The 27,860-nt window shown below is 34.9% G+C and overlaps 1 protein-coding gene and 2 long non-coding RNA genes across 5 annotated transcripts; 2 read left to right on the forward strand and 1 right to left on the reverse strand.

Moving 5' to 3' along the window:
- Positions 1 to 15,267, reverse strand: LOC141350033 (uncharacterized). Its single transcript, XR_012357929.1, has 2 exons — positions 15,129 to 15,267; positions 1 to 341 (listed from the first exon to the last, which is right to left on the reverse strand). It is a non-coding gene; the product is annotated as an uncharacterized lncRNA (long non-coding RNA).
- LOC129436783 (uncharacterized) lies at positions 5,440 to 8,818 on the forward strand. 2 transcript variants are annotated; one of them, XR_012357928.1, is made up of 8 exons: positions 5,440 to 5,454; positions 5,838 to 6,080; positions 6,181 to 6,252; positions 6,380 to 6,460; positions 6,968 to 7,046; positions 7,199 to 7,262; positions 7,673 to 7,773; positions 8,156 to 8,818. It is a non-coding gene; the product is annotated as an uncharacterized lncRNA (long non-coding RNA). The 2 variants fall into 2 exon arrangements; XR_012357927.1 differs by lacking the exon at positions 5,440 to 5,454 and having other exon boundaries at positions 5,922 to 5,936; positions 6,026 to 6,080.
- slc43a1a (solute carrier family 43 member 1a) lies at positions 9,507 to 27,683 on the forward strand. 2 transcript variants are annotated; one of them, XM_055178260.2, is made up of 15 exons: positions 9,507 to 9,622; positions 15,153 to 15,325; positions 15,571 to 15,748; positions 17,187 to 17,242; positions 17,510 to 17,586; positions 20,340 to 20,432; positions 20,983 to 21,113; positions 21,225 to 21,334; positions 24,178 to 24,324; positions 24,436 to 24,471; positions 24,560 to 24,692; positions 24,800 to 24,929; positions 25,214 to 25,287; positions 25,580 to 25,703; positions 26,540 to 27,683. In XM_055178260.2, exons 1-15 carry the CDS (start codon positions 9,561 to 9,563, stop codon positions 26,714 to 26,716), a joined length of 1,701 nt encoding a protein of 566 aa, XP_055034235.2. In that variant the 5' UTR covers positions 9,507 to 9,560; the 3' UTR covers positions 26,717 to 27,683. The 2 variants fall into 2 exon arrangements, with proteins under 2 accessions (XP_055034235.2, XP_055034236.2); XM_055178261.2 differs by lacking the exon at positions 9,507 to 9,622 and adding an exon at positions 11,025 to 11,244.
- Positions 27,684 to 27,860: the final 177 nt, after the last annotated feature.

The raw sequence follows: 27,860 nt of genomic DNA on the forward strand, positions 1-27,860 counted from the left end.
TAAAAGAAAGCACTTTTTATTTTTAGATGATGATTTTAGTGTGTGTTTGCTAAAATAACAAGACTAAACGGTACATAAAGTACTAAGAATGTAACGCCAATAACAAGTTAAGTGTTCTGGTGCCACCAAGTGGATATGACAAGCAGCTGTTTAACTCTAAACATGACAGCCGTTGCCCCCAGGAGCCAATGTGATGGAGACGGGGCCCCGCGGACCCCCTCGCAGATCCTCTAAAGAAATAATAATAAACTCAAGTCCTGTGTTTCAGCTTTGGAAGTCAAGTCCGTCTTCTACTGAAGTTTTACAATGAAACTCAAGCTCAGCCAAACTCCAACTAGTGCCTGGGGACGAAAATTAAAACCACATGAGAGAGAGAGAGAGAAAGAGAGAGAGAGAGAGAGAGAGAGAGAGAGAGAGAGAGAGAGAGAGTGAGAGAGAGAGAGAGAGAGAGAGAGATGTCTGTTTATATGTTCATACTGATTGCAGTCTGGTCATCATTAGGAACAGAGAAATTGAGGAATGATAATAAGGTCTAATTTGAGAGGAATTTAAATCTCATCAAAGCACTTGTAAGTGTATGTGCTACGGTCAGAACATATTTGTAAGTCACAACACAACAGAAATTAATTTTTATGAAGGCAGATGCGTGTTTATGATGTGTTATGTTTGTTTCAAGACTTTCCATCGTAAGCTTTTTTACCCCTCAGATATGAGAATCTTACATCCACACTGTGAGTTGAAGTGGAAACTGGTTATTATTATTTCATTGTTAATAAAGACATGGCATGTGCAGATATAGCATAATAATATCACCCACTGTTTTGGCAATACAGATTTAAACTTATACTATAACTGATAATGCTAAAGTCTTATGGTCAGATTGTCTAGTCTTTAAAGAAGTATTTCACATTCTCATAGATTTTTTTTTAACACAAAATGTGATTTTAGGCAAATTCTTTATGCAGCTCTTTTCCATAAAACCACATTGTAAAAAAGCAGCATTTTTGTCAAATCAACATATATTTTAAACAATTTAAGTTAAACAATTTCAACTTGTTTTATGTCAACTTATCGCAAGTCGTAACTTAAAATAGCTTGTTGAATTGACTTGCAAAACCAAGTTGTTTTAACTTCATGATGCATTTTATTTTTAAATTGCAGAGATATATTTGTAGCAATAGCCAACAACAAAGTATGGGTCAAAATTATAAATTTTTTATGCCAAAATATCATAGGATATAAAGTCAATATCATGTTCCATGAAAATATTTTGTAAATCTCATACTGTAAATATATTTTTATAAAAGTATTTATCATTAGTAATATGTAGGGGTGCACCGATAAATTGGCCGATGATGCTTCTCAATGAATTATGTTGAATGCCGCTACATCCAAAAGCCAGAGGGCGCTCTCGTGCAGAAACTCAATATGCGCAGCAGAAGAAGAACCATTTACACACGCATCTCCAGGAAATGGCTTAAGGATTATATTTATATTGCTGTTCTTCAAACCTTTTCAGGTCTTATCATAATAATAAAGAATATGTATAATGATTATGTTTGACGAGTGTTGCTTTTTCAAATGCATGTTTTAAACGACTCAAACGAACAGTGATTTCAGATCGATAAGGACTTACTTATCAAAAGCCATAGTACATAAAGTTTTGTGCATAATATTGGCTGTGCGATTCAGAATAGTTATCGGCCAGGTATTTTTAGTGTATATTGGCATTTATCGTCGCATCACTAGTAATATGTGTTGCTAAGGACTTCATTTGGCAACTTTAAAGGCAATTATATCAATATTTTGATTTTTTTGCACCCCATTTCAGATTTTTAAATAGTTGAAGTCAGTCAAATATTGTCCTATCCTAACAAACCATACATTAATGGAAAGCTAATGTATTCAGCTTTCAGATGATGCATCTCAATTTAAAAAATGACCCTTATTACTGGTTATGTGGTCCAGGGTCACATATAGGTTAGTCCTTAATAAATCTATAAGAATGAACAACTCTGTCATCTTAACCAAACCTTTGTGAACCTCTTTCTTCTGTAATATTTTCTTTACAATGCAGGCACTGGCGACTCCCAAAAAGTTGAAATACTGTATGCATAAATGCAAAAGGCATCTGAGAAAAACAGGAGGAACTGATGTTGAGTGAGTAAATACATGGGGAACAACTGAAGAGCTTAGATGCAGAGCATCTGACATGTTTTCTTGTAAATTAGCATTTTTTTGTCAGATTCTTAGTGAATTCCGCCAATAAACACTATTTCTAAATTACTTGCGTGGATTTTAAGCTATTTGAAAGTATTTGATATGTGCATTTGGTCAGTATCATTATCTCATTTAGAGACATTTAGAGGCTTTTGCATCTGAGCTCCTCAATTTGTAGTTTTGAATATGATTTAGTATTTTTGTCCCTTTTGGAGATGGATCACTGTACCGTGGAAAGAAATAAGCAGCGTGGTCAGGTTATATGCTTTTATGATCCAATATCAAATATTTTGTGAGTGATGTGCATATTTCATATTCTGTGAAAAGTCTTGTTTTCAGAGGAAACTGCACACACCCGTCTCAGTTGAGTTTGTTTTTATGTGGGTCTCAGATCTTCTGTGACTCCTTACTGGTCTTTTTTCAACTGGACCACCTGTTACTTTATTCCCAGCAATTAAATTCTTATTAGTATATTCCCTGTAAATGTTTTTAGTGTGAAGTTTTGCATGTTTTTCCTACCGGAGTAATTTCCAAGTCTGGATTCTGTTTATAATTTTGAGTTCACGATCCTAATCTGTATCTTTGACTTCTCCTTTTGAAGTTTCCTAGTATGTTTGGATTACATCAGCGCTGAATTGTGACCTAATTTCATTGAATAATGAAACTGGATTGAATATTTTTGCTTTGAAGCTTTAATTGCGCACAGGAGTGCAAATCAAATTCAAGAATATCCATTCTTACATTCATCCGTCACTTGAATGATGAATGATTTGTTAAGAGAATATTAGTCCATACTGTTAGACTGTGTGTGTGTGTGTGTGTGTGTGTGTGTGTGTGTGTGTGTGTGTGTGTGTGTGTGTGTGTGTGTGTGTGTGTGTGTTTGTGTGTGTGTTTGCCAGGATAAATCCAGTGCTTACATCATCGAGAAGATCTTATCCAAAAACCTTGGCTGCAAATATGATGGAGAAATGATGGATCCCTTGATCATTGGATCATTTTAATATAATCCTCAGTTAATTTTACATTCACAGTGCGAGGTGAAAAAGTGAATGACTAGGCTAATGACTTCTCCAAATGCTAACTGGGGTCAGAAAAAAATTGTCAAATTCCCGAGCTGTCACTGGGCCAGTAGTACCTTTTAAAAAGGTACAGATATGCAATTGGTATCAATTAGGTGCAAAAATGTACTTTTTGAACTGGCGCCACCCCAGTGACATCTAGGGACCTTTTTTTTGACAGTTTGCTATTTGCATAAGAGATCTTACCCTGCCTGTGAGTATTCAAAAACAGGTTCTCACAAAAATATCTGAAAATGCAAACATCTCTGTTGACGTGTCAATAAAATATTGAGAACAAGAACTGTGGTCACGTATGGCCGCCACAGAGGAGGTGAGTGCTGTCCAAAAACACATTCCTGCACATTGTTTGCATTTGAGCACCTGGATGCACAGTATTATTAGCAAAACATTTTGTGGTCAGATGGAATAAAAAATAAGTTGGAGATGAAAAACAAAGCACACCAATATCAAACACTCCATTCTTCATGGTTTATCGGGCCATTTTGCAAGAAACGGTGTTTGCCAACTTAAGCTCGCCAGACGTTTGGTGAATCAACAAGACAATGACCCAAAGCGCAATGTAAATCAACAACAGATTGGTTTAACAGAAGACATGATGCCTTCTGGAGTGGACAACATGAGACTCTCCTACATCTGCTTGATGTTTAGTAACAAAGACGTACCTGAGTTTCAGTCTTTTTTATACTTCTATTTCTTAATCTAATTTTTAAAGGGGACATATTATGAAAATCTGACTTTTTCCATGTTTAAGTGCTATAATTGTGTCCCCAGTGCTTTTATCAACCTAGAAAATGTGAAAAAGATCAACCCAGTAACTTAGTTTTGGAAAAAACATTCTCTGCAAGCATGTGGAAAAAAATAGGTAATTGAAATTTGGTTCCCCTGTGATGTCAGAAGGGGATAATACCGCCCCTTAATCTGCACTATCCAACCACAACAATGCCATTTAGTGCAGAGATCAGCTCATTTGCATTTAATAGAACACACCCAAAATGGCAAATTTTTGCTCACACTTACAAAGTGGTAATTTTAGCATGCTATAATAATTAATCTATATTGTATTTTGAGCTTAAACTTCACATATGTACTCTGGGGACACCAGATATTTATTTGACATCTTAAAAAGTCTTGTGAAATGTCCCCTTTTAATACTTTATACAAATAAACATTTCTTTTATAAAGACGTGATTTTCTCCAAATAATTGTTTACTTTTTGTTCTACTTTCTTTTCAATTCTTTTATCCTTTTGTGATATGCCAACACAAAAAACAATACATTTCTTAAAACATTAACTTCCCAGCAAACATTGGTCCGACCGCAACGTCGTGTCCCTGGCCAAAAATAGTCGCGGTATGACGGCACAAATCGGTGAAAATATGTAACACAGAACATTTCATAAAAATGCATTCAGATACATTTGTACATGTCTATAGTTCTATGGGGTTGCATGTATAATTGTTACTTTGACTTTTACTACGCGTGCTTCAATATTTATACCCTGTTGTGAATCGGTTGTAAGAGGACGTCACTAGGTGACGTCTTTTACACGTGCATTTATAGTCCATCATGACCCTCTATAAAAAATCATAAACCTTCTATAAAGTCATTGTGAAATATGCAAATGCTGTGCTTACACCTTGGTTAATACTGCAAAAATTAATTTAAGTGCAAAAAGTAGGTTTTTAAGAGGTTGTGAATAGACGTCCACTGACGTCTTTTACACGTCTAGACTAGACTAGTAGGAAAAAACAGGATAATCTTTATGAAATACACGATTTGTATACAAAGTAAATATATTAACTTTATCTTGTTTAAATAAATTATAATCACAAAGTGCCCAGTGTGATTGCAAAGCCACACTGCATTTTAGTCATTATTCCAACCTGTTTTATTATTGAATGTATGCATATAAATGTAAAACAGATACATATCCGGTCACCATTTAGGTCTGAGTTGGATGTCATTTCAAAAACTGTGCTATTAATTTAAGAAATATAGTGATAAATCTGGGGATATTACAAAATCCCGCGATAGGACAGATTATCTCGCGAGATAGTGGTGACGTCACGCGTTCTTCCGGAAGTTCACATTCAAACCACACGAGGAGCGATTACGAGGGAGTTTTGTCTATATATCATTCTAAATCTACTGTTGGGTAAGTACATTGTGTATTATTTGATTAACGTGCTTAAGTTTTACTTGTTTGACACGAAGGCTCCGAAATAAACGTTGCCAGAATTGTCCACACTGAGTATTGCAATAATTAGCTAGAAGGCTAAAAGCTAACGTACTTTGAACTTATACATGGTATAAAGTATGTTTAAGGATACAGTCAAAGTAACTTATTAATGTAGCCTCTTGAAAGTCTCTTTCAGAAAGTAAATTATCTGAAAAATAAAAGTTATTTGGCATTAATGGAATTACAATGATTTGATTGCCTAAACATTGCACATGCAAAACACTAAATACTGTTCTGCATCAAAAGTTCAGCAGAAGTGTTTGTTTGATTAACCTCCTTTGCTTTTGTTTTGTACAAAGGAAAAGCAGAACCTCATCCAAATAAAAATAAACAAGCTGTTAAAGGCACTGTGTCCTACACAGACCCTCCAAAATATAACCACCCAAAACCCAAGTCAGGTAAATGTCTCAGTTTGAAAATACATTAACAAATTGGAGTTGTTATTGTGGAGTTAATATCATTAATTACAATTTCGTTTTATTTACAGTTGAAGGTCAACACAAACCAAACAAAGATGTGCATTCTACAAACAATAAAAAAAGGTATGGAAAACTGTAGATATGAATTTTTGTAGATATGACTTAAACAGTCTACACATTTGTTAATGTTCTAATGTTTCATATGTCCTTGTTTGTGCTAAAGATCAAGTTTTGTGTCCACCACACTTAGATGAGACGTGCCCGACCCCTGACTTTGTCTACCCTACATTAAGTTGTAAGTTTTTGACTGCTTTTGCTTAATACTATGAAAAAACATGATTCTTTCAAAAATGACTTTTAAATATTTTGATATGAAACTCAAAAATGTATATAAATTGTTTTGGTGTATTTTGTTTACACAGGCACACTTCATGACAGTAAACATCGGTATCACAATGGTGTGATTGATCTATACCCTAGAATAAGCTGTGACACTATGAGACGTACGTGCTACTGATGCTTTTTTTTTGGTGCATTCCCACACTATACAAACACATTGCTTGGCTCCTAAGTGCATACACTTTTGCCTTTATAATGTCATTCTCATTTTTAGGTAAAAATGTATTCCATGAGTCAGGGTTTTGCCTGAATGTCAACATAATATCCAAAAACTTTAATATAAAAAGTGATTTATTTTAATATTTTACACTACTATGTATTTTTTAAAATACATTGTGCATGTGTATGTTTATTGTACTTAATGAAATTACATGCAAGGTGTCATGCAAGATTTTACATTAGTGACAACAAAGCTAAGAGTATAAACATATTTACATTTCTCTGAATCTGAGTTAATAGTTACAAATACAGAGCTTATAATATCTGTCATTGCTCAACCACAAAGACCTAAAAGTACAGCCAGCTGATTTCATAACTAATGCAGTATTACACTGTGAAGTGATTTACTGTTAATATTTTACACTACCATATAATTAACTATATTTGTACAGGTGAGGTAACACAACGAAAAAATTACCGGATGGAGACTACCTGATTCTTCACCTATGGCCTCAGCTTCAAATGCAACATGTAAGAAATGCTATATGACTGTGTATTGTGCATTATGAATACATCAAATATGTTGATAACAAGGTGATCTGCGTAAGTTGTGACATAAATAATATGTATATATATTTCCATCTATCTTTCTATAACATTATTTCAATTGTTTTCACATTTAGGTCCAGCAACTGTCTGAGTTGGTGGATATTCTGTCAGAGACTGCGTGAACAACGTTATGAACAGGTATGTATTTCTCTTGATTTGTGTAATCCTGCATAATATTCAAGGAATATATATTGATTACCACCATAATTAACCCAGCTATTTATATTACTTCATTTCAGGATTTAATCTGTCACACATCACTTGTTCAGAAGTTTTAATGTTCGTAGTGACTTAAACAGTTAGCCATACTGAAAACAAGAAATCAAAACATAATTTCAGTGTAAGCCATTACTTGTCACCCAAAGTTAGGGATGAGGATATAGTTCATAGCACTTGTTACATGGTAGATGAAACAAGTGAAGTTGTGAAGTGTTAACACATAGTGTATGTTTAAACATTGTATGCAATTGCTCATTACTGTTAATTGTGATTTATTGACCTTTTAGGTTATTTGTCTAAGGTGAAGTAATCTTACATTTCTTTCACAGAATGATGTCAAATTGTCTTATGGCAAAGTTCAATATGAGGGGTGGTGGACATCTGGAAAAGAAGTCTTTTAAAGGCACACCTTTGTATTATGTTATTCAAGGTAATTTGGGGAATGTTGATCTAAAAAAACTTGTTCTTGTATATTGATTGTAATTTTATTGTTATGCTTGATCTATTCAGGGGACATCACAGCTCACCTGTCTTTATCAGAAATATCCTGTTCATTTTTTGACACACCTAGTTAAGGGTCTTTCTCAAGGGCACCACAGTGGTTTTGTAGAGGGAGGGGACAAATGCTGTATCCCCCACAACTGATCTAACACTTATTTAAAGCAGAGCATATTTTGTACAATAATATATATAATATTAATATATCATTTTAGCTGTAGACCATAAAGATTTTGAAAGTAAGTGCATGTCATTTACCTCAAAATTTTAATTGTATTTATTTTAAAAAGAAACATATTCTTCTCTTCCTTCAGATGCTGTGAAGAGGTGGAGCCCAAATGCCACAGACTCGGAAATAGATGCAGCTATGGCAGACCACCTCAAGCACGCTCCAGGAAGAGCTGGGGGTGGTGGATACAAAAAAGCCAAACAGCTGTGATGTGTTAAAGAGAGAGTTCACCAAAAAAGGAAAATTGTTATAATTTTCTTATCCACATGTTTCAAACCTGTATACCTTTATATTTTCTGCTGAACACAAAGATTGAAGAATGTTTGTAACTTCACAACCAATTAACTGTCAATATTTTTTTTACAATTGTAGTAATGGGTTGTGGGATCTGCTTTGTTAAAAACATTCTTTCACATATCTTTGTGTTCAGCAGAACATAGAGGGGTATACAGGTTTGAAACATGAGAGGGAATAAATGACTAAATATTAATTTTTGGGTGAACTATCCCTTTATAGAAAATGTTTTGAAGTTGTTATTATAGTTAAATGGTTAAAAAAATAAAAAGTGCTAAATCAGAACATGCTTCTTTTTTTGTTATGGCCACAAATAATGTATTCTTTAATGTGTTTGTGAAGTACACGTGGTTAAAACGGTTTATGGACGTTCAGGTCTGACTGGACCAATTTTGAACTGATTTTGAACCTTTGTGAATATGTGTTAAACCTCAATACAATTGATTGCCTTTCACGATGTTACACAATGGGTGTATATTCATTTTATATGCATACATATAAACTATGCAGCAACACATTTAAACATCCAGAAGACGGCACATTTAGACGTCCAGGGACGGGCAGAAAAGACGTGTAATTCACGGCCAAATGACGTCAAAGACGTCCGCTCAACTTTAATTTAGGGTATTTTTCAACCGCGATGGGACGTGACGAAGGGTCGTCTTTTCAACGTCATAAAACGTCCAGATGTTTGCTATATGAGGGCTTAAAACATATATTTAAACTATGCAGGAACACATTTAAACATCCAAAATACGGCGCATTTAGACGTCCAGGGACGTGCAGAAAAGACGTGTAATTCACGGCCAGATGACGTCAAAGACGTCGGCTCAACTTTCATTTTGGATATATTTTTCAACGCGGACGGGACGTGACGAACGGACGTCTTTTCAACGGTCATCACACGTCCAAATGTTTGTTGGGTTTTTACATTAGATAAATATAACTCGCACCATTTAAGTTATTTATTTACTTATTACTTATTTTATTTACATTTAATGTTTAATGATATTTGGATATAAGGTTAAAGAAATTAACCACAAAGATCTCGTAACTGCAAAGGAGGAACATTTCGCACGAGGTGACGATGAATTACTACAATCTACGACTAGAGGTCACTGTTAGCTCATTTTGACAGTCTGTCTCCATGGTTACAATAACGATCATATGAATAGACCGACTCGTCTTTGCCTGTGATGTGTAGCGTAGCGTATTTCCTCGTTGGACTTCTGAGAGGTGTCCTGACCACATTCTGTTGGTAAATTAAGCCTGTAAAAATGCAGTTATCAAGATATATTTAGATCACATTTTATTCAAGTTAAATGTTATTTTTCCTTATTCAGACAAACAAAAAACGTGTTATGCCGTCACATTGCTTTCAGTGATTGGTTTTAATTCATTTTAGATTACGTTTTTTTTTTAACAAACTTCGGGAGGAGCATGATCATGTAATCCAACCAATCAACGCGAGAAGTGTTCCGTATAAAACTGTCTCGTGACAGTTTTGCTGCAGCATCCCTCCGCCACTCTTTAAGTTGGTATGGTATCTATTCTAGTTACGGAGTGGTTAGTTTGTTTAATTTATTAGATTGTAGAATTACGGTAAAGGGTTAACAAAACACCTCACATTACCAGTATCGACCACAACACTGTGGTAATTCTCGGTATCGGTCCTGAAATGTCTCGTTCCATACATGTGAGTGTGTCAGTCAGTGAACCCATTAGCAGTGAGTCTTAACCCTGTCCTGCAGCGCCACCCAGCACTGAATATTTTGGATGCCTCCCTCCCTTATGTACTTACCCTATATATTTCGAGCACACAGGAACTTATGATCAGAAGTTAAACATGCATGGCAATTTTTATGAAAATGTAGTTCTAAACTGAACTAGGAAACTAAACATTGTGCGACATTTCTCTGCTTTATTAAAGATACCATAACTTTTTTGTAATATTAGCATTTCAAATATTAGCATTTACATTCTTAAAAATGAGAGTCTAGTGTATATTTATATTTTATGCTTGTAAACTATTAATCAAGCAATTAAATTTGAATGTCTTTTGTTTAAAGCATGTATACTCTGCCATATCAGCTAGTAATGTTAATTTTAGAACACATATTAATACATTCTAAGTTAAGAAAGTTATTATGAAAGTTAATTTATTCAAAATGTAATTGTATTGTAAATAATGCATCATAACAGTTTAGTTACATTGCTATAACTGTAATTTCTCGTGTAATACTAGCTTGCACCACTAGGTGTCACCAATTTAAAGCTGTCGAAAAAGTTTTATTTAAAATGGTTATGAACTTCATGAGACATTGAATAGTTTGTTTTTCCTTATAATAATTTAAAAGTAATTATTATACATTTGGAATGATGGCAACTATCAAATATACATATTGATGTAGTATACTATTATAAAAAAATAGATGAAATAAAATAAATAAAATAAACTTACTCTTTTAAGATGACATACTATATTATTTTGACGGAAACTGTGTATACTGTGGTTTTATATGGTGTGTGTGTGTGTGTGTGTGTATAGTCTATAATAGGCTAATTATAATTGCTAATTGAAGTGGAATCGTTTTTTCCGAACTTCCATGCTCGCGCACGGGCGTATGTGTGTATCTAAAACAGCCAGTCAAATTTAGGAATGAGGAGGGAGTTGCTCTATGCTATTACCATCATTGTGTGAGGGTTTCATAGCTTTATCTACCGGTCGGGGGACACACAGCACAGAAGCGCAGGACAGATTAACATTTTCAAGTCAACTTTGGCGGTGCCGGGAGAAATGCTGGGGTTTGTTTTTTAGCGCCGAATTCAGAAGAAACCAGGAAATAACTTGCGCTTCACATTTACATACAGAAACACAAAGTAAGTCAGTTTATCAAATTATTAGTATTATTGGCATTATAATAAACTAAAAGTCATATTAGAAAAGCGACCTTTTTGGAGATGGGTTCATTATTATTACACGAGTGTAAATAGAGACTTTGGTTATAACAGTGGGAGGACACGTGGCGTTGTCCATGCTCTTTATCGACTTCAGTGAGTTTTTTTCTCATCTTCTCAGACACGGATTTAATACTTAGTAAGTTAGATACTTCTAAACAATATGTCGATTTAATTGTGTTTACTACAGTGTTTTGTTCAACTGTCGAAATAGTGAATGAACTATTGTGCTATTTTAGGCGGGGTATATGTTCACATGTTTCGCGTGCATACCCGACCAATATGGTTCGGTTTTGCGTGAGCATCTCATGGGTAAAGGGGTTTATTAACAGACCCGTCACCTCAAAAGTTGTTCCTCAACTAGACACTTTAGGGGTAAGCCAAACCCTTGCCATTTAATGAAAACAAAGAAGGGGAAAATCTTTTTTTCTACGTTTAGGTCTACAGGAAAGGGCAGTCACAATTTCTCCCGCTGACTGGCGTGACTGTTCCTCGTGTTCTTTGAGGAGGAATCGATTCGATGAATTGAGAAAATCGAAAGAATCGGTTCTTCAGCTCCTTACCATTTAATTGGTAAAATCCCCCTATTTATACGCAAATATTTTACGGTTTTAACTTGATTTACACTTTGGTCCCTTTAAGTAGATGCTATTTTTACCTTCACGTGGGTTTCGACAGCATGAGGCGATTCAACAATTTGAAAGATTCAGTATTGTAAAGATGATTCAAGAATTTAGGTTTTGGAAGATTTTAGGAATTACTTTTATCCTTTTATGCCTCCCAGTGCAAATATTTTTAAAGAGGCTTATCAACTCGTGTGAATGGTTTCTTTTAAAAGAACAGTTCATCCAATAATGCATAATTTACTTGCGCATGTTGTTACAAACCTCCAGTATACATGTCTTTGTTCTGATAAACACAAATAAATATATTTTGTGGAATGTTCATAACCCCCTTTAACATTCATCGAAAGTAAGAAAAAATAATACTATGGGAGTCAATGGGGCTTTGGTCGGTTTTGTTATGCACACATTACATATAGAGCTGTGAAAAGCTACTTAACTGTGTAAAAATGTGTGCGCTGAGAGGCTTGCAGGAAATGGTTAATGTTTTTGCGTACACAAAAGTATGCGCACCCAAAATCACCTTCACTTATACTGTAAACAAACGCACACGTGCCCTAGTCATGCTTGCATGCTTTAAGAACTGAATGTTCAGTTTAACTTTACATTCACGTATTTAACCAATGTTTTTATCTAAAGCAAGTTGTGCGATGCTCTCTGCGCCCTTGAAATTGAACACGTGGCTATGCCAATGCCACACTCAACTCAAGCAGAAATGTGGGAGGTGTCATCATAATATTGCTTTAGAGATATTATGAAACTGACAGTGACTGAAACCCGCTTGCTTCCGGTTTAGCAGTTATGGTGAGAAATCAATATTATTTAAGGCATGTGCCCTAATAGACCGTATGAGTTACAAATGAAATCCTCCTATAAGCCGAGCTGTTGAGGACAAAGACATCAAGTGGACTGTGTCTAATCGTGTTAAACACAACACACACTGAATTGGTGTCCTGCTGTGAGGCCGACAGTTTCTTCTCTATTGCTGCTATTTTTGCCTTTGTGTCGCCTGTAGCCCCCCGCTCTTATCTCACTGTGTATTTATTGAGTGCCTAAGTTAACCAAGTTATAATGACCAGGTTTTCAGTCATGTCATGACTCATGGCATAAGCTGACCCAGTTTACAAACACAAACTTGGACTAATTTGTAGCACTCAAGGTTTATTATCAGTAAAATGGGGTTACGCAAATGTATTGTTTAGCCAAATGAATAGACCTTCTCTGTTTTAACTAAGGTGCTGCTGCTGGTATTAAGATGTGTTTTTGGGGGATCGGATCACACTAAATACATGTGTAAACAGGGTGTAAAATGTATTAAGCTCGTCCACTTTTGACCGCATATAGGTAGTCGAAACCCCATCAGACCAGACTGCTTTTGTGGTGTAGATGATCTAATGTATAATGTATGAGCACAATGTTTTCCCATCACTATTCTTGAGCAGAGGACAACAATACTATGGGTGCACCAATGTATTGTTGGCCTATAATCAGTTTTGGCAGATAAAAGCAATTTTTTCTACTATTAGACATCGGCCGATTGTTTAAAAACAGACAATATATCAAGTCATGGGATTATTTTAAATAACAACAGGATTTCAAAACACAATAACTTGAAAAACAAGTAAAAAGCTAAATATCGGTGGATGTAATAACTGAACATCGACGCATCCTTAAACATTACCAGAAATCAAAAACAAAGAAATAATTTTTATATTCACAGAATTTTTAAACTGCAGATATACGAATGGCCATTCACACTATCATTTATTATGTGTTTAAACTGACACAACACATGTCTGTGGATCATGTTATAGATAAGCTTTTTAATTTTGGCCTTTGTTTTAACTCTTTTGCCGCAAGCATTTTTTTAAAAAGATTACCAGCCAAAGCATTTTTCATGATTTTCACAAAAGTTTAATGCCTTGCAGAAAATGTTCTTCGTTAAATATATAAACTTATTACACGGCTCTCTGGAATGCTTGATTCTGATTGGTCAGTTGAGACATTTGCAGGTTCGTTCTTTTCAAATAATAACCGCTCCGAAGTAATAACGCATAGCCGGTACTGCTTGTATGTTTAAAATCCCTCCGCGCTAACAAAGATTACCGTTTGGGTGCCATCTTGTGACAAACACTGGACAACCACAATTAACAATGGAAAATTTAGACATTAATTTTAACATGTACGGTAAAAACAAAACGTTTGAATTTGGATAGATTTGGACGATTCAAATGGCTCCCCAATTAAGACGAAAAAACAAAAATGTAACTACGAAGAACAAACATCGACAAGACACAGAGAGCTAACCAAGACTGAACTTGACAAAATAGAGCATGACAGCTACGAAGCCAACACACAAAAAAATACAGAATGGGTAATAAAACTTCTCAAAGACTGGCTAAAAGAAAAAAAATGGGGACAGACAAGTATGAAGCAGAGGATCTTAATAAGGTATTACAATCATTTGATGCATCTGTGCAAAGTTTTGCAGAAGAATAAAAGTGTTAATTTAAAACAAATATGCCAATAAAATGTTTCAAATTCAAATTCATGTCCAGTTTTTTTCTTATGTGGCAAGTAGCCGTGTAATAAGCGGGATAATGTACAGGCAGCCTGTAGTCATCGCAAAATAAGCCCCTTCAGCGCGATACAAGACCCTCCGCTTCGCGTCGGGTCCTGATCACAGTGTCGGGGCTTATTTCGCGATAACAACCAGCTGCCTCTACATTATCCCTTATACAATATATCAAATAAAAGAACAGACCCTCTGGTTAAAAAAAAAGGTTCATCCTACCCTCATTAGTTCTCTTTTTATCACCTCTCAAATATGGGTAGGTTTTTTCAAAAACATAAAATGTAATTTTAATTTCATTTTATGGCGATACTTGCGGGTTTTATAAGTTGCGGAAGTGCGCCACCTGGTGGATATAATAGCGGTATTGCAGAAAGCCGGAAATACTCGTCATTGGCAGGGAAGCGTTTTCTTTTACTTGACGAGATAACTCATCAATGGCAGCGAAAGAGTTAATGGTGGTCATAATTGGTGTGCATAACATAGCATCTGCATAACCATGCCCTGGCAAAAACCCATACACCTTTACTAAATGCTCGAGAAAAAAAAATCATAATCAAACACACTTTTTCCTGTTAAGCCAGTATTTTGCTTGTTTGTCATTTACTGACCCTGTATTTTCCTGTGTTTGACAGGAAGATGGCCCCCAGGAGGATGGTCCCCTCGCTCGAGCAGGCGTTCAGGAGGCGGTGGTGGATGGCCGTCACAGCCGTGTTTGAAAATTTGTTTTGTTCAGCAGTGTTGTTGGGATGGGGTTCTCTGCTCATCATGCTCAAACAAGAGGGCTTTTACTCTCACCTGTGCACAGGTAATTCATTACACAAACATACTTTCATGGAAACATTTCTGACACGCAAAAACAGAGCAGTCATGCAGAAAACCTAAAACAAACACATTAAACAAGACTGACCTCCTCACTGAACATGTGCACACTAACTACATCACAGCACAAGCAGGGAAACTGAATTAGAGATGCTGGGAAACCTAAGCCGCTGGAAGCCTTTAAAATTTAATGAAGTCTCTCTTGCTTTTATTCTCCTTTTGTTACTGTAGAAAATACGACTGAGATTGTAAACGCGAGCACATCAGATGAATGGTCAAGCTGTGTGGAGCAGGAGGAGATGTTGAACCTGGGCTTCACCATTGGCTCATTTCTGCTCAGTGCCGCCACGCTGCCATTGGGCATTCTCATGGACCGCTTCGGCCCCAGGCCAATACGTCTTTGTGGCAGGTGATATACATACACAAATACAAACAAGTACACTGAGCGTGACTGCTTTACATTACCGGCCAACATTCTGCTTAGCAGTTCCCATGCAAAACGTAACTAAATAAATAAATACATTGTGACCCTGCCTGTGTAAAAAGCCATTTTTTGTGATTTACTGTTTACTACATCTGTAAAGAACATTTTGTGAAAATAAACCTTAATATCTTTATTATTATTGACTGAGTAATAATGTATTTTCAAGGTCAAACATTAAAACAAATTATTAAACTTAAACTTTAAGATTATGAGACTTTAATTTGGATTTCACAGGCATGGTGACATTTTATAATTTATAGCTTGTTATCAATGTTGAGTGTAACAAGTTACTAAGTAATTAATTACTTTTCCTTGAAAAAGTAAGTGATTACTTTTATTTTTCCAGTAATTTAATTACTTCTACTGTTATAAATACTTTGGTTAGATAATAAGAATAATAATAACACTACTAGTGTAGTTTTCAATTCTCACTATTAACTGGTTGGTTAATATTACTGAGATGTTTGCTGTTTATTAGTACTTAAAAAGCACATATTTATGCCTGATTCTGCAAAACCTTATTCTACATTCTTATTCCTACCAGTACTTAAACTTAACAACTACTTCACCAAGTAAGCAGTATTAGGACTATATTGAGGCAAAAGTAGTTAATAGTGAAAATTGGACCTTAGTGTGACCAGAATAATTTATGTACCGTTATATTATTTATTTGAACCGTTTTATGACTATCTTTTTTTTTTACTAAATAGGATTTAGAAAAATTAGTAATAAGTAGTTAAATACTTTTTGGAAAGAGTAATTTGTACAGTAATCTACTTAAGTGATTAGTAACTAATTCATTACTTTCTTTGAGTAACTTGCCCAACACTGCTTGTTATACACGTAAGCACTTTTATGTTCAGTTCATTATTCATGTATTATTTTAAAGGTGCAGTGTGTAATTGTTAAAAGAATCTCTTAACAGAAATGCAAAATAATATACAAAACTATATTATCAGGGGTGTATAAAGACCTTTTTATATTGAACCATTATGTTTTTATTGCCGTTATGAGACGTTTTTATCTACATACACAGAGGGTCCCCTTAAGTGGAAGTCACCATTTTGTGCCGCCATGTTTCTACAGATGCCCTTAATGGACAAACTTTTTTTACTAAGTTGTCTCCGATGAAAACATGTTTTTCCGGTGGCGGCTACTGTAGCTTCTCTATGCGTTTCAAAAGCGAGGGGTGAGCAGTGGACTAAGCCGTTGGTTGCAATTCGCAACCTTACCACTAGATGCTGCTGAAATTTACACACTGCACCTTTAATGGATCACTGTAGTTTAATTACATCTTTATGTTTTTTTTGGTCTGTCTTTTATTTGTTAACCGTCATTCATTTAATATTTTTTTCTTTGTCAGTGCGTGTTTTGCAGTCTCTTGTGCGATGATGTCTCTATCGTCCCTTAATACCGAAGGTGAGAACAAAAATGGCACTAGGAATGGGCATACACAGTTTTTACCTGATAGAGGAAAAAATAGTTGATGCTAATGTATTTAACTCTTTATGCTGAACATAAACAAAACCGCAGGTACATTTTTTTAACATTAATTACACAACCAAATAATTTTGCTTCAAAAGACATTTAGACCTAACCTGACTCTCAATTTTTGTATTAAATAGTGACAATACAGATTAACCTTAATCATTAAGGTTTTGTAATGATTGTTTCTATTATGTCTAGTTCTTTCAGCTCTCATTTTTTTGGCTCTGTCACTCAACGGCTTAGGAGGGATCTGTCTGACCTTCACATCTCTCACGGTAAGAAAAAACGAATGATAAAGTTTTAGGAAGTAATAGAGAGTGCGCACCAGGTGACGGACACCTGCCGTGACTTGCCGCTTCTGTTGCGCAGCTGTTAAAGTTTTATTGCGTCATGGCAGGTGTGTTTGTGTGTATTTATGTGCATGCGCGTGAGTCAGTCAAGAGCGCCCATGCACATGATCAGAAGAGAATTTCATTCCTTTAAAGCATCGACCAATCAGAACGCTAAATTGCCTGCACGCCTCTGTGACGCCCTTCCCTCCCATCAACCTCTAGCTGAAACAGAAGGGCACAAACGTTTGAACAACAGTCAGACACAACAGAGTGTGACCTTCTGTTTGGTTCAGTGATATCATCACCTGGTTTGGGAAAATATGACAATATATATAAATATATGTCAGCTGCCCTTAGATACCCCAACGCTTTAATACAGACACCATCACACACACATTCCTCTGCTCCTGGAAGGTATGCATGCACATTACCCCACATGTGACACCAAATAAAGCATGTCCCGTATTGAGTCGCTGATGTGCCCTTCTGAGAAAAATAAAGGATAACGTGATCTTTCCTTTTCGGTGAGACCAGCATAGGAACAATAATGGCATGATGGATAACTGATATTAATATGATGACTGTTTACCAGTTTTAAGTGATCCGTAAATCAGTGACCTTCATGATGCGTGTGTGTTCAGATTTTGACTTGTTTCTGTATTCAGTTATACAGTTTATATGGATGATTAATTTCTGCAATATTATTAATATGGGTAATAAAAATACAGCAATTAATTTTATTTATAATTTATATAATACAGTGATTGATTTTATTTATTATTTTAAATAATACAGTAATTTTATTTTATTTATTATTTATTTATATAATACAGTAATTAAATTGTATTTATTATTTTTAAATAATACAGTGATTGATTTTATTTATTATTTATATAATACAGTAATTAAATTTTATTTATTATTTTTTAAATAATACAGTGATTGATTTTTTTATATTTATATAATACAGTAATTAAATTTTATTTATTATTTTAAATAATACAGTAATTTTATTTATTATTTATATAATACAGTAATTACATTTTATTTATTATTTTTAAATAATACAGTGATTATATTTTATTTATTATTTATATAATACAGCAATTACATTTTATTTATTATTTTAAATAATACAGTGATTTTATTTTATTTATTATTTTTAAATAATACAGTGATTTTATTGTATTTATTATTTATATAATACAGTAATTAAATTGTATTTATTATTTTTAAATAATACAGTGATTGATTTTATTTATTATTTATATAATACAGTAATTAAATTTTATTTATTATTTTTTAAATAATACAGTGATTGATTTTTTTATATTTATATAATACAGTAATTAAATTTTATTTATTATTTTAAATAATACAGTAATTTTATTTATTATTTATATAATACAGTAATTACATTTTATTTATTATTTTTAAATAATACAGTGATTATATTTTATTTATTATTTATATAATACAGCAATTACATTTTATTTATTATTTTAAATAATACAGTGATTTTATTTTATTTATTATTTTTAAATAATACAGTGATTTTATTGTATTTATTATTTATATAATACAGTAATTAAATTGTATTTATTATTTTTTAAATAATACAGTGATTTTATTTATTATTTATATAATGCAGTAATTTAATTGTATTTATTATTCTAAAATAATACAATGATTTTATTTATTATTTATATAATACAGTAATTTAATTGTATTTATTATTTTTAAATAATACAGTGATTTTATTTTATTTATTATTTATATAATACAGTAATTTAATTGTATTTATTATTTTAATAATACAGTGATTTTATTTTATTTATTATTTATATAATACAGTAATTTAATTGTATTTATTATTTAAATAATACAGTGATTTTATTTTATTTATTATTAATATAATACAGTAATTTAATTGTATTTATTATTTAAATAATACAGTTTAACTCGTGTTGATCTACTTTTTATATTTTTAATCTTTTAACATTTTAATCAGTGTTTCAAAAGTAACTAAAGCATAATTAAGAACGACAATAAAGATAGCTTATCTTCAAATGTAAACAGATACTGTGATAAAACAGTTTACAATGATAAACATCTTAGCAATTATTGTGAAGTTAAAAAAAACTAAGATCACATGCTTAGCTTTGAGATTTGAAGGTCAGTTTTTTTCAAAAAATATAACCAAACAAACTATGTGCGTATTTCATTATAAGATGCCAACAAGGAAGCTACTGTGTGCTTTCCGTCACACATTCTTGAATGTTATTGTACTGCACTGTGTTTGCATGTAAAGGGCATGCCAACATAAAAATGTACCTTTCACACCTGTGTGTGTTTAACCTGTGTACACAGGACAGTAAACCTCACACATACACCCATATGTGTTCAGTATGAGTGTGAATAAAGCAGTACTGTTTCAGATTGAAAGCAGGTGTAAAATATTTTCCGTTCACTTCATATAGAGACACATTTAGAGACGCGTATTTTTGTCGTTGGCCAGTAAACGTCCAACCAAACACACTTTAGCAATTGCATTGCTTAAACACCTTGGCATCATAGCAGCAAGGTTCTGTTTAGGGTCAAATTTCTGTTTAATGTTAGTGTAAGGTCAGCTACATTGTGCTGAAGTTTTACTACGCTGGTAATGATAGTCTGCTTTTCTTCTCTCCGTTTGATAGTTGCCAAACATGTTTGGAAGTCTGAGCTCCACCGTGATGTCACTAATGATCGGCTCGTACGCATCATCGGCCGTAACCTTCCCTGGAGTTAAGGTATCTTCTTTCATGTAAATAGAGGTTAAACCAGTTTGTCAAGTTTTACGGGATCCGAATCAGAGCTGCTGATGAAATATTGCATCAGATTGAAGGTGAACAGGATCACATGTATCATGTGTACGAGCTCATTTGCTTATTGGAATATTAATGGGAAAAGATTTTTGCATTAAAATATCCATTTACATTATCCCAAATATTTCCAGATTTGAACTCAGAGAAATTCAATAGATCAACTTTAGTTTTAAGAATTCACGTAGAGTTTCATATGTTCATTTCTAATGCACATTAAGCAATTGTACTAATGTAGATGTGTAAATGTATGTGACATACAGATCATTTGGAAACAGAATATACATTGAGTTATAAATACATTGGTTTATGAATGTTATATTGTTTAATTTAAGACTATGATAATAATACAGTATTAATATGAACCAGATGTTTCAGACTAGCGAATCTGTTGACTGGTCCACCATTCAAGCATGTCGTATAAATGAACTACTTCATGAATATTACATCTGCTCTTTGTCCCTCCGTCTTTCTCTAGCTGATATATGATGCTGGGTTGTCGTTTACTGCGATCATGTGGTTATGGGCGGGACTCGCGGGTCTGGTCCTGGTCAACTGTGCTCTGAACTGGCCGTCAGAGGGGTTTCCTACACCTGAAGAAATCGAAATGTGAGCACAACCTTCTGTGTCGTGCCTACATAAACATCCATAATATCTCTCATCATCTCACTGTCTCTGAAACATCTGCTTTAAAAGTCACATTTTTTATTACAATTTTAGGAGGAAAATGCGCTCATCTGAAAACCACAGTTTGGCTCCATCTGAAGAAGCTTCGGCAGAACTGAAGAGATCTACTGAGAAACTGCCAGCTGCTGCTCAGGATACACAAAGTGAGACATGCAGATATATTACTCAACATCCATAAACTTGACATTCTTACACAAAAATCTATAAACTAGTCATGAGCAATAAAGCAACACACACAAAACATTATCCCACTATCTCTGGATAACTTATCATTCACTACATTTGTGTCGTTTAAATTATATACACTTATACACCGATTGCCAACAAAACAGACATTTGAAGCAGTTTTCCTTACCGCCAGCGACTCATAACCCATTTGGGATCGCCCCATTTCAACGAAATCTAGCGTTAAACAAACACACGCACAACTCCGCTGCCATCCCGGATAATCAAACTACATCCATTGTTCCAATAACGCTGGGTTCTTTGGAAAGCTGCACAAGCTTAAATCACAAACAACAACACACGTCTTTGGTGACGTTGATTTTGTGTCAGCCCTTGGTTGGTGTGTGTGTGCGCTATTCCAGGTTAATTGCCCATATAAGGACTTCCACTGTACATCCTGCAGTGCTTAGGCAACAGATTCAGTAGTCGAAAAAAAAACTCTTAAAAAAGTACAAACCCTGATAAAGTGCATTCAGCACAGAAATTTAGCATGAGTAATGCAACTCTTTAAAAGGGACATATCGTGAAAATCTGACTTTTTCCATGTTTAAGTGCCATAATTGGGTCTCCAGTGCATCTATCAACCTAGAAAATGTAAAAGAGATCAACCCAGTAACTTAGTTTTGGTAAACCATTGAAACCATGTGAAAAAATAGCTCATTGAAATTTTGCTCCCCTTGTGATGTCAGAAGGTGATAAAACTGCCCCTTAATCTGCACTAATCAACCACAGCACTGCCATTTAGTGCAGAGGTCAGATCATTTGCATTTAAAAGGACACAACCAAAAATGGCACATTTTTACTCACACCTACAAAGTGGCAATTTTAACATGCTATAATAAATTATATATCTATATATATGGTATTTTGAGCTAAAACTTAAATTTGACATCTTACGAAAGCCTCGTGAAATGTCCCCTTTAACTGTATTAATCTGAATGCATAAAAATACCATTAGACCCCCCTCCGCTTTAAAAGTGTAACATGATTAAAGCCGAAAGTATACTAGGGACGTCCGCGTATGGCGCCGTCCGCATGACGTCATTTTCGTCATCAGGAGGGTCCGCGGCCGGCCGTGCGGACCATACGCGTGCAGCCCAAAATTTGAGACCGCGCGGACAGTCCGCGTACAACAGCGCATGAAAATATTTAGACAGGACACTCCACTACAAACAATTATACAAAGGAAATAGAGTTTCACACACACTGTCGTTTTTCTTCTTTGACTTTTACTTCTTCCAAGAACAGAAAGCTGTGGAGCCTGTTTGTTACCATAATGTTTGATTCCTGTTCTTTGTTGTCTTGTTGTTTGTACTAAACTGTGTTTGCAATGGTGGGTCAGTTACTTTTCTTCACCAATCCTAATGTTTTAATTAGGGGTGCACAGTATGAGACACATTAGCGTGACTCTCTCTAAAGTTTACACATCGAGACATGCTTAATCTTTGCAGACGCATGCAAACAGCTTGACTGTGAGTGAAACCTGCTTGAGCACGAAGGGGAGGGGTGGGAGACGACTGATCACCGTGAGTGAAACCCAAGCGCTAGCGCACGGATGGGAGGGGCGTGGTTGACATTCATTTTCAGTTGACATTTTCGGCTGGATTTTTTATTTCGGCCCGAAACCGTTAATGCCATTTTCGGCCGAAATGTTCGGCGACCGAAATTTCGGTGCTCCCCTAATTAACATACATTTGGTGAATAAAGCAACGAAACAGAACGTATGTTTTTATGTGGAGCGACTGTTGCGCTGTTTGGGATTCACCCTCCTTCTCTGTTTGTGCGCGCGCGTTTAAAAAAAACAAGCAAACATAAAATCTTATTGACAGGGCACATATAAACAAAATTAACTTCACAGTATTTTTTTTCTTATAAAAACATTTGTTTATGTCTTAAGTGTATAGATTACAGTCAGATTAACCTACTTAAGTCTGTGTCAGTAATGTTAATCAAACAACCCATGACAAAGAGACAAATAGCTCTAAAAATAATAATATATTTAATTTATTGTGTTATGATTCATTTAATTTGATTTCTGTACCTAATGCTGTTTTCAGACCTCATTAATGTACAACTTTGTTCTTTTTTATAAATGTTTGCAATTTCTTTATTGTTTATTAGATTTTTCCCACCCGCTTTTTGCTGACCCGAAAAATAATTTGATCTGTGCCTCAATAACTGTAATGTGATCCGAACTGTGAGTTTTTTGATCCATCACACACCCCTAGTAAAGTAAGTACACAGTAATAGAAATAAATGCAATTGTACTAATAATTGGCATAAAAATTTCTTTCGGTGTTTCGGTTTTTCGGCCTTGGTTCCTGTTTTCGGCCAAGAATTTTCATTTCGGTGCATCCCTTGTTTTAATGTACTGTAAATGTCGCCAAATCAGTGCTGCCCTGACGGCCTGTCAGACTAATAATTTGAATAAGAAATCATTTGTATTGCGTATAGTGTCGAACGCGGCCATCTGCGTGTAGTCGCGGGGAGTATACCTGAAAAGCTGCGCGTGAGCTGAGCGCGTAATAAAGGTATACTTAACTTATGTGTTTTGTACATGCATGATAAAAATTCTAGTTACGTCTTTTCACAACTTTAAATTGGTAAAAAACTTTGATGTGGCGTTGCATGTCTCTCAACGTGGGATATTTTGAATGAACTGTACAGTCTGTTCCCTGTCTATTGTAAACGATGAGGAGACTTTGAGATTGTAAAGGTGGATATTTGTAACTCATACAAACCCCTGGGATTTGTTCCTTAGATTCGATTCCATTCCGACGCTCCGTGTTCTCACCCATCTTCCTGTGGAGTCTGATCACTATGGGAATGACCCAGCTAAGAATCATCTTCTTTATGGGAGCCATGAACAAGATGCTGGAGTTCCTGGTTACCCACGGAGAGGAGCATCGTAAGTCAAGCAATAAAACTCACACATGAAACTTATCAACATCTCCAAACGAGCTCTGAGTAGAAATAAGCCTGACTTCTGTCTTTAATAGTTGTTTTTGTCTTTCTTTAGCCTCAGAAGAACTAAAGCATGTGGCTGAAGAAAAAGGTAAGAGAATCATCACATAATGGGATAAGTTGTGTATAACATGAGTTTGTTTGTTTATAACCAAGCCCTGTCTACCTTTAACTTGCAGTTAACTTCTATTCGTCCATCTTCGGCACGCTGCAGCTGTTGTGTTTGGTCACCTGCCCTCTGATTGGCTACATCATGGACTGGAAGATGAAGGAATGTGGTGTGGATCAGAACATGGTGGATGGAGGAAATGAGTAAGAAACTTCCTGTCTTTCGTTTAGTCTTGATGACCATTGTATGATGGACAAAAGAGTTAAACATACGTGTTGTGTGAAAGACTTGACCTCTTGTCTCCTGTCAGATCTGGGTCCAAACCGAAGCGTGACGGAAAGATCCAAAAACTGACCAATGCCATGAGAGCTTTCATCTTCACAAACACGCTGCTGCTTATATTTGGAATCTTATCGCTTATAGACAACTTACCTCTACAGGTGTGATACTAAGTTTTTAAAATTACACATGTGACCCTGTCTGTGATATTAAAAAAGAGATGAGGAGCATCAAAGTTTGATTTCAATCATGACCTTACTCAGTCGATAGTCAATATATCAAAATGATATTTTCACTTATGTTCTTAAATTTTTTTGTAGAAAATAGTAAATCACAAATTAATAAATTTAGCAGGGTTACATATTTCAAATATTTTGTTACATATACTGTTTGTATAGCCTTTTGATTGTCACTTTCTTACAACATTTTCCTTTCTGTTTTTTAGATTCTGACATTTATTTTGCATACTATGGTACGAGGTTTCATTCACTCCTGTTGTGGAGGCATGTATGCTGCCGTGTAAGTGTACACACAAATGTCACACTTGTTTAAACACGGTGACAAGTATAGACTTATCACCAGTTACATCCTTTGTTTTATAAGACAGCCTTTGAGATCAGGCTCATCCTGTTTACCAGTGAATGAACTTACTGAAGTAGTTAGCATGTGGTTCATTCATACCCAAAGCCATTATCATTTAAATCTTGCTACTTCATTACAATCACAAAAGGAAAACGGCTTCTAACTGCTTGAAGCTTTAGACAGGCAGAATGACTTCTCTTTGTGTATTGGTTTTCTTTGTTTCTCACAGGTACCCGTCGAATCACTTTGGTACCCTTACTGGTCTGCAGTCTATGATCAGTGCAATATTGGCCCTTCTGCAGCAACCCCTCTTCATGGTTATGGTGGGACCTCTAAATGGAAATGCTTACTGGGTAAGAAGCATTTACATTTATGCATTCACAAGACGCTTTTACATAGTATAGATACAGGTCATTGAAAGTGCTTGAATCTTCTTTATGCAAGAAGTTATCTAAAAAAAATCCATTCACTGTGTAGTGTAGGATAAAATGTTTGCTTACATGCTTATATCTTCTGTATGCGAATGTTGATTCATACCAAAATGTTTTTTTGCATAGTTGTGTTTGACACATAAAAACATCTCGGGTTACGTATGTAACTGTTGTTCCCTGAGAAGGGAACGAGACACTGCGTCTCCCTTGCCATACTTCCTGCATCCCTGTAACTCCGTCTTTATTTCAGATAGCGATATACTTCCTGGCTCCCGCGTCTCCCTGTCTTTATCGTTAAGCCTCACCATTTGTTGAATTTGATATACACATTCAGATGCACTTACCCCTCGAGGTGTCACCGCAGTGACGCAGCGCGAGTTCCCTTGAAAGGGAACTGTAACAATGTATCTTAACACGATGTAACCTTGCTCTCACTTGAAATGTGTCCCCATATTTAGTCCTTGAATTTGAGGGTATTGGACCTGGAAAGTCCTTGAAAGGTTCTTGAATTTGAAGTTAACTAAGGTGTGGGAACCCTGTATAGAGTAGTATTACATCCTTCATATCTCCAAAGAGTCTTTAGTTTTATTATATTTATAAAAGACAGATCAGCTGTCTACTTTCCGAATAAGCCAGAGCTCCTTGAGGTGTAGCACAGGCTCGCTAAGTTTTGGCAAAGTGCTGATGTGCTGCATTTTAAATGACTTATAAATGTCATGTAGATAATAATTATCTATAATAAATTTGTTTCTCTTTAGATCAACGTTGGTCTTCTGATCTTCTCATTTGCTGGTTACTTGTTGCCGGGATACCTGTTTTACCATCGCAGACAACTTTTGCAGGAGAAAGCAAAAAGAAAAGCTAACGGTCACGCTCTTACCGAGAGTGATCCTCTAAACGGACACATCAATGGTCACGTCCCACACGATGCTTAATTTATAACGGAGCACCACACGAGTGCCAAAGGACTTCTCACATTTCAGAAAGGACCCAACATTGATGTGCTATTTTACCAAACTCTGACTTTTTTGACCTCCATACTAAGCAAACTTCTCCTTTTGGAGGCATTTGGGAGACAATAGCAAAAACTGGTGTCTTATCAGTATTGGTTTGTTCAACAGTTAACCTATTTAAAACAAATGAGTATTTTTGTATTGAAAACCTCAAAAAGAATGCCTGTAAAAATATGCAATTTTTAGATAGTTTTTAAAATAAATATTTTCTGAATTGTATAGCTGGACTGTAATTCACAGAGTCTGTCCTATTTCACCAAAGAAAAGATTGTTGAGTATTAAATTGTCTGTTTAAGATTTAAGACACGATTAGCATTATTATTTCTGTGAATACCAAAGACACAGACAATGGAGGTAAAGTGTATCACTTTATACTCAATTTCCGTTCACTACAGATGCATTGCTACTGCAAGTATTTTCCCCTAAGGCTAAAACATTTCGGGCAGATTTAAAAAGGGCAGAAATGAATTGTGTGTTGCTTTTCTATGCATTTTAATTTCATTGTGAAGAAGTGTATTTTTGTATTTGTTTTGCTGATCGCATTGATGTGTTAACCGTTTGTATTCTGTAAATATGGCAACATGTACTCGTGATATTTTATTTTATTTGCTGTAAATAGATGCTTGTGTGACGGGTGATTTTAAAAGGTTTGGGTGCATTCGAAAGAAACTGTTTTTGTTATGCTTTTTGCTTATTCGTGGAAAACAACTAGTGCCTTAAGTCATGAACAGAATGTCACATGATATAACTTATAGTAGGAAGCCAAAGCCATGTGTTTCTCTTACATAGATGTGAATAAATCTGTGTGACAGAGCCAGGAAGAGTGCATCCCATGTACATGTGCAAATACTTCAGTTACCAAAAACAATAAAAGGGGTGTTCACACATACTAACTGTTTTACTCATGTGATGGTTTCAACACCAGCGTGAATGTTCCTGTATATTATCAACTCGTAGAACTGGCACCAGCATCACCAAAGTTAAGAAAAAAAAAAAACTAATAGAAAATATGTATATCTATAATGTAGCTTTGGATAAAAATGCAATCACTCGATTTTAAAACATT

The sequence above is a fragment of the Misgurnus anguillicaudatus genome, chromosome 16, assembly GCF_027580225.2.
Source record: "Misgurnus anguillicaudatus chromosome 16, ASM2758022v2, whole genome shotgun sequence".
NCBI lineage: Eukaryota > Metazoa > Chordata > Actinopteri > Cypriniformes > Cobitidae > Misgurnus > Misgurnus anguillicaudatus.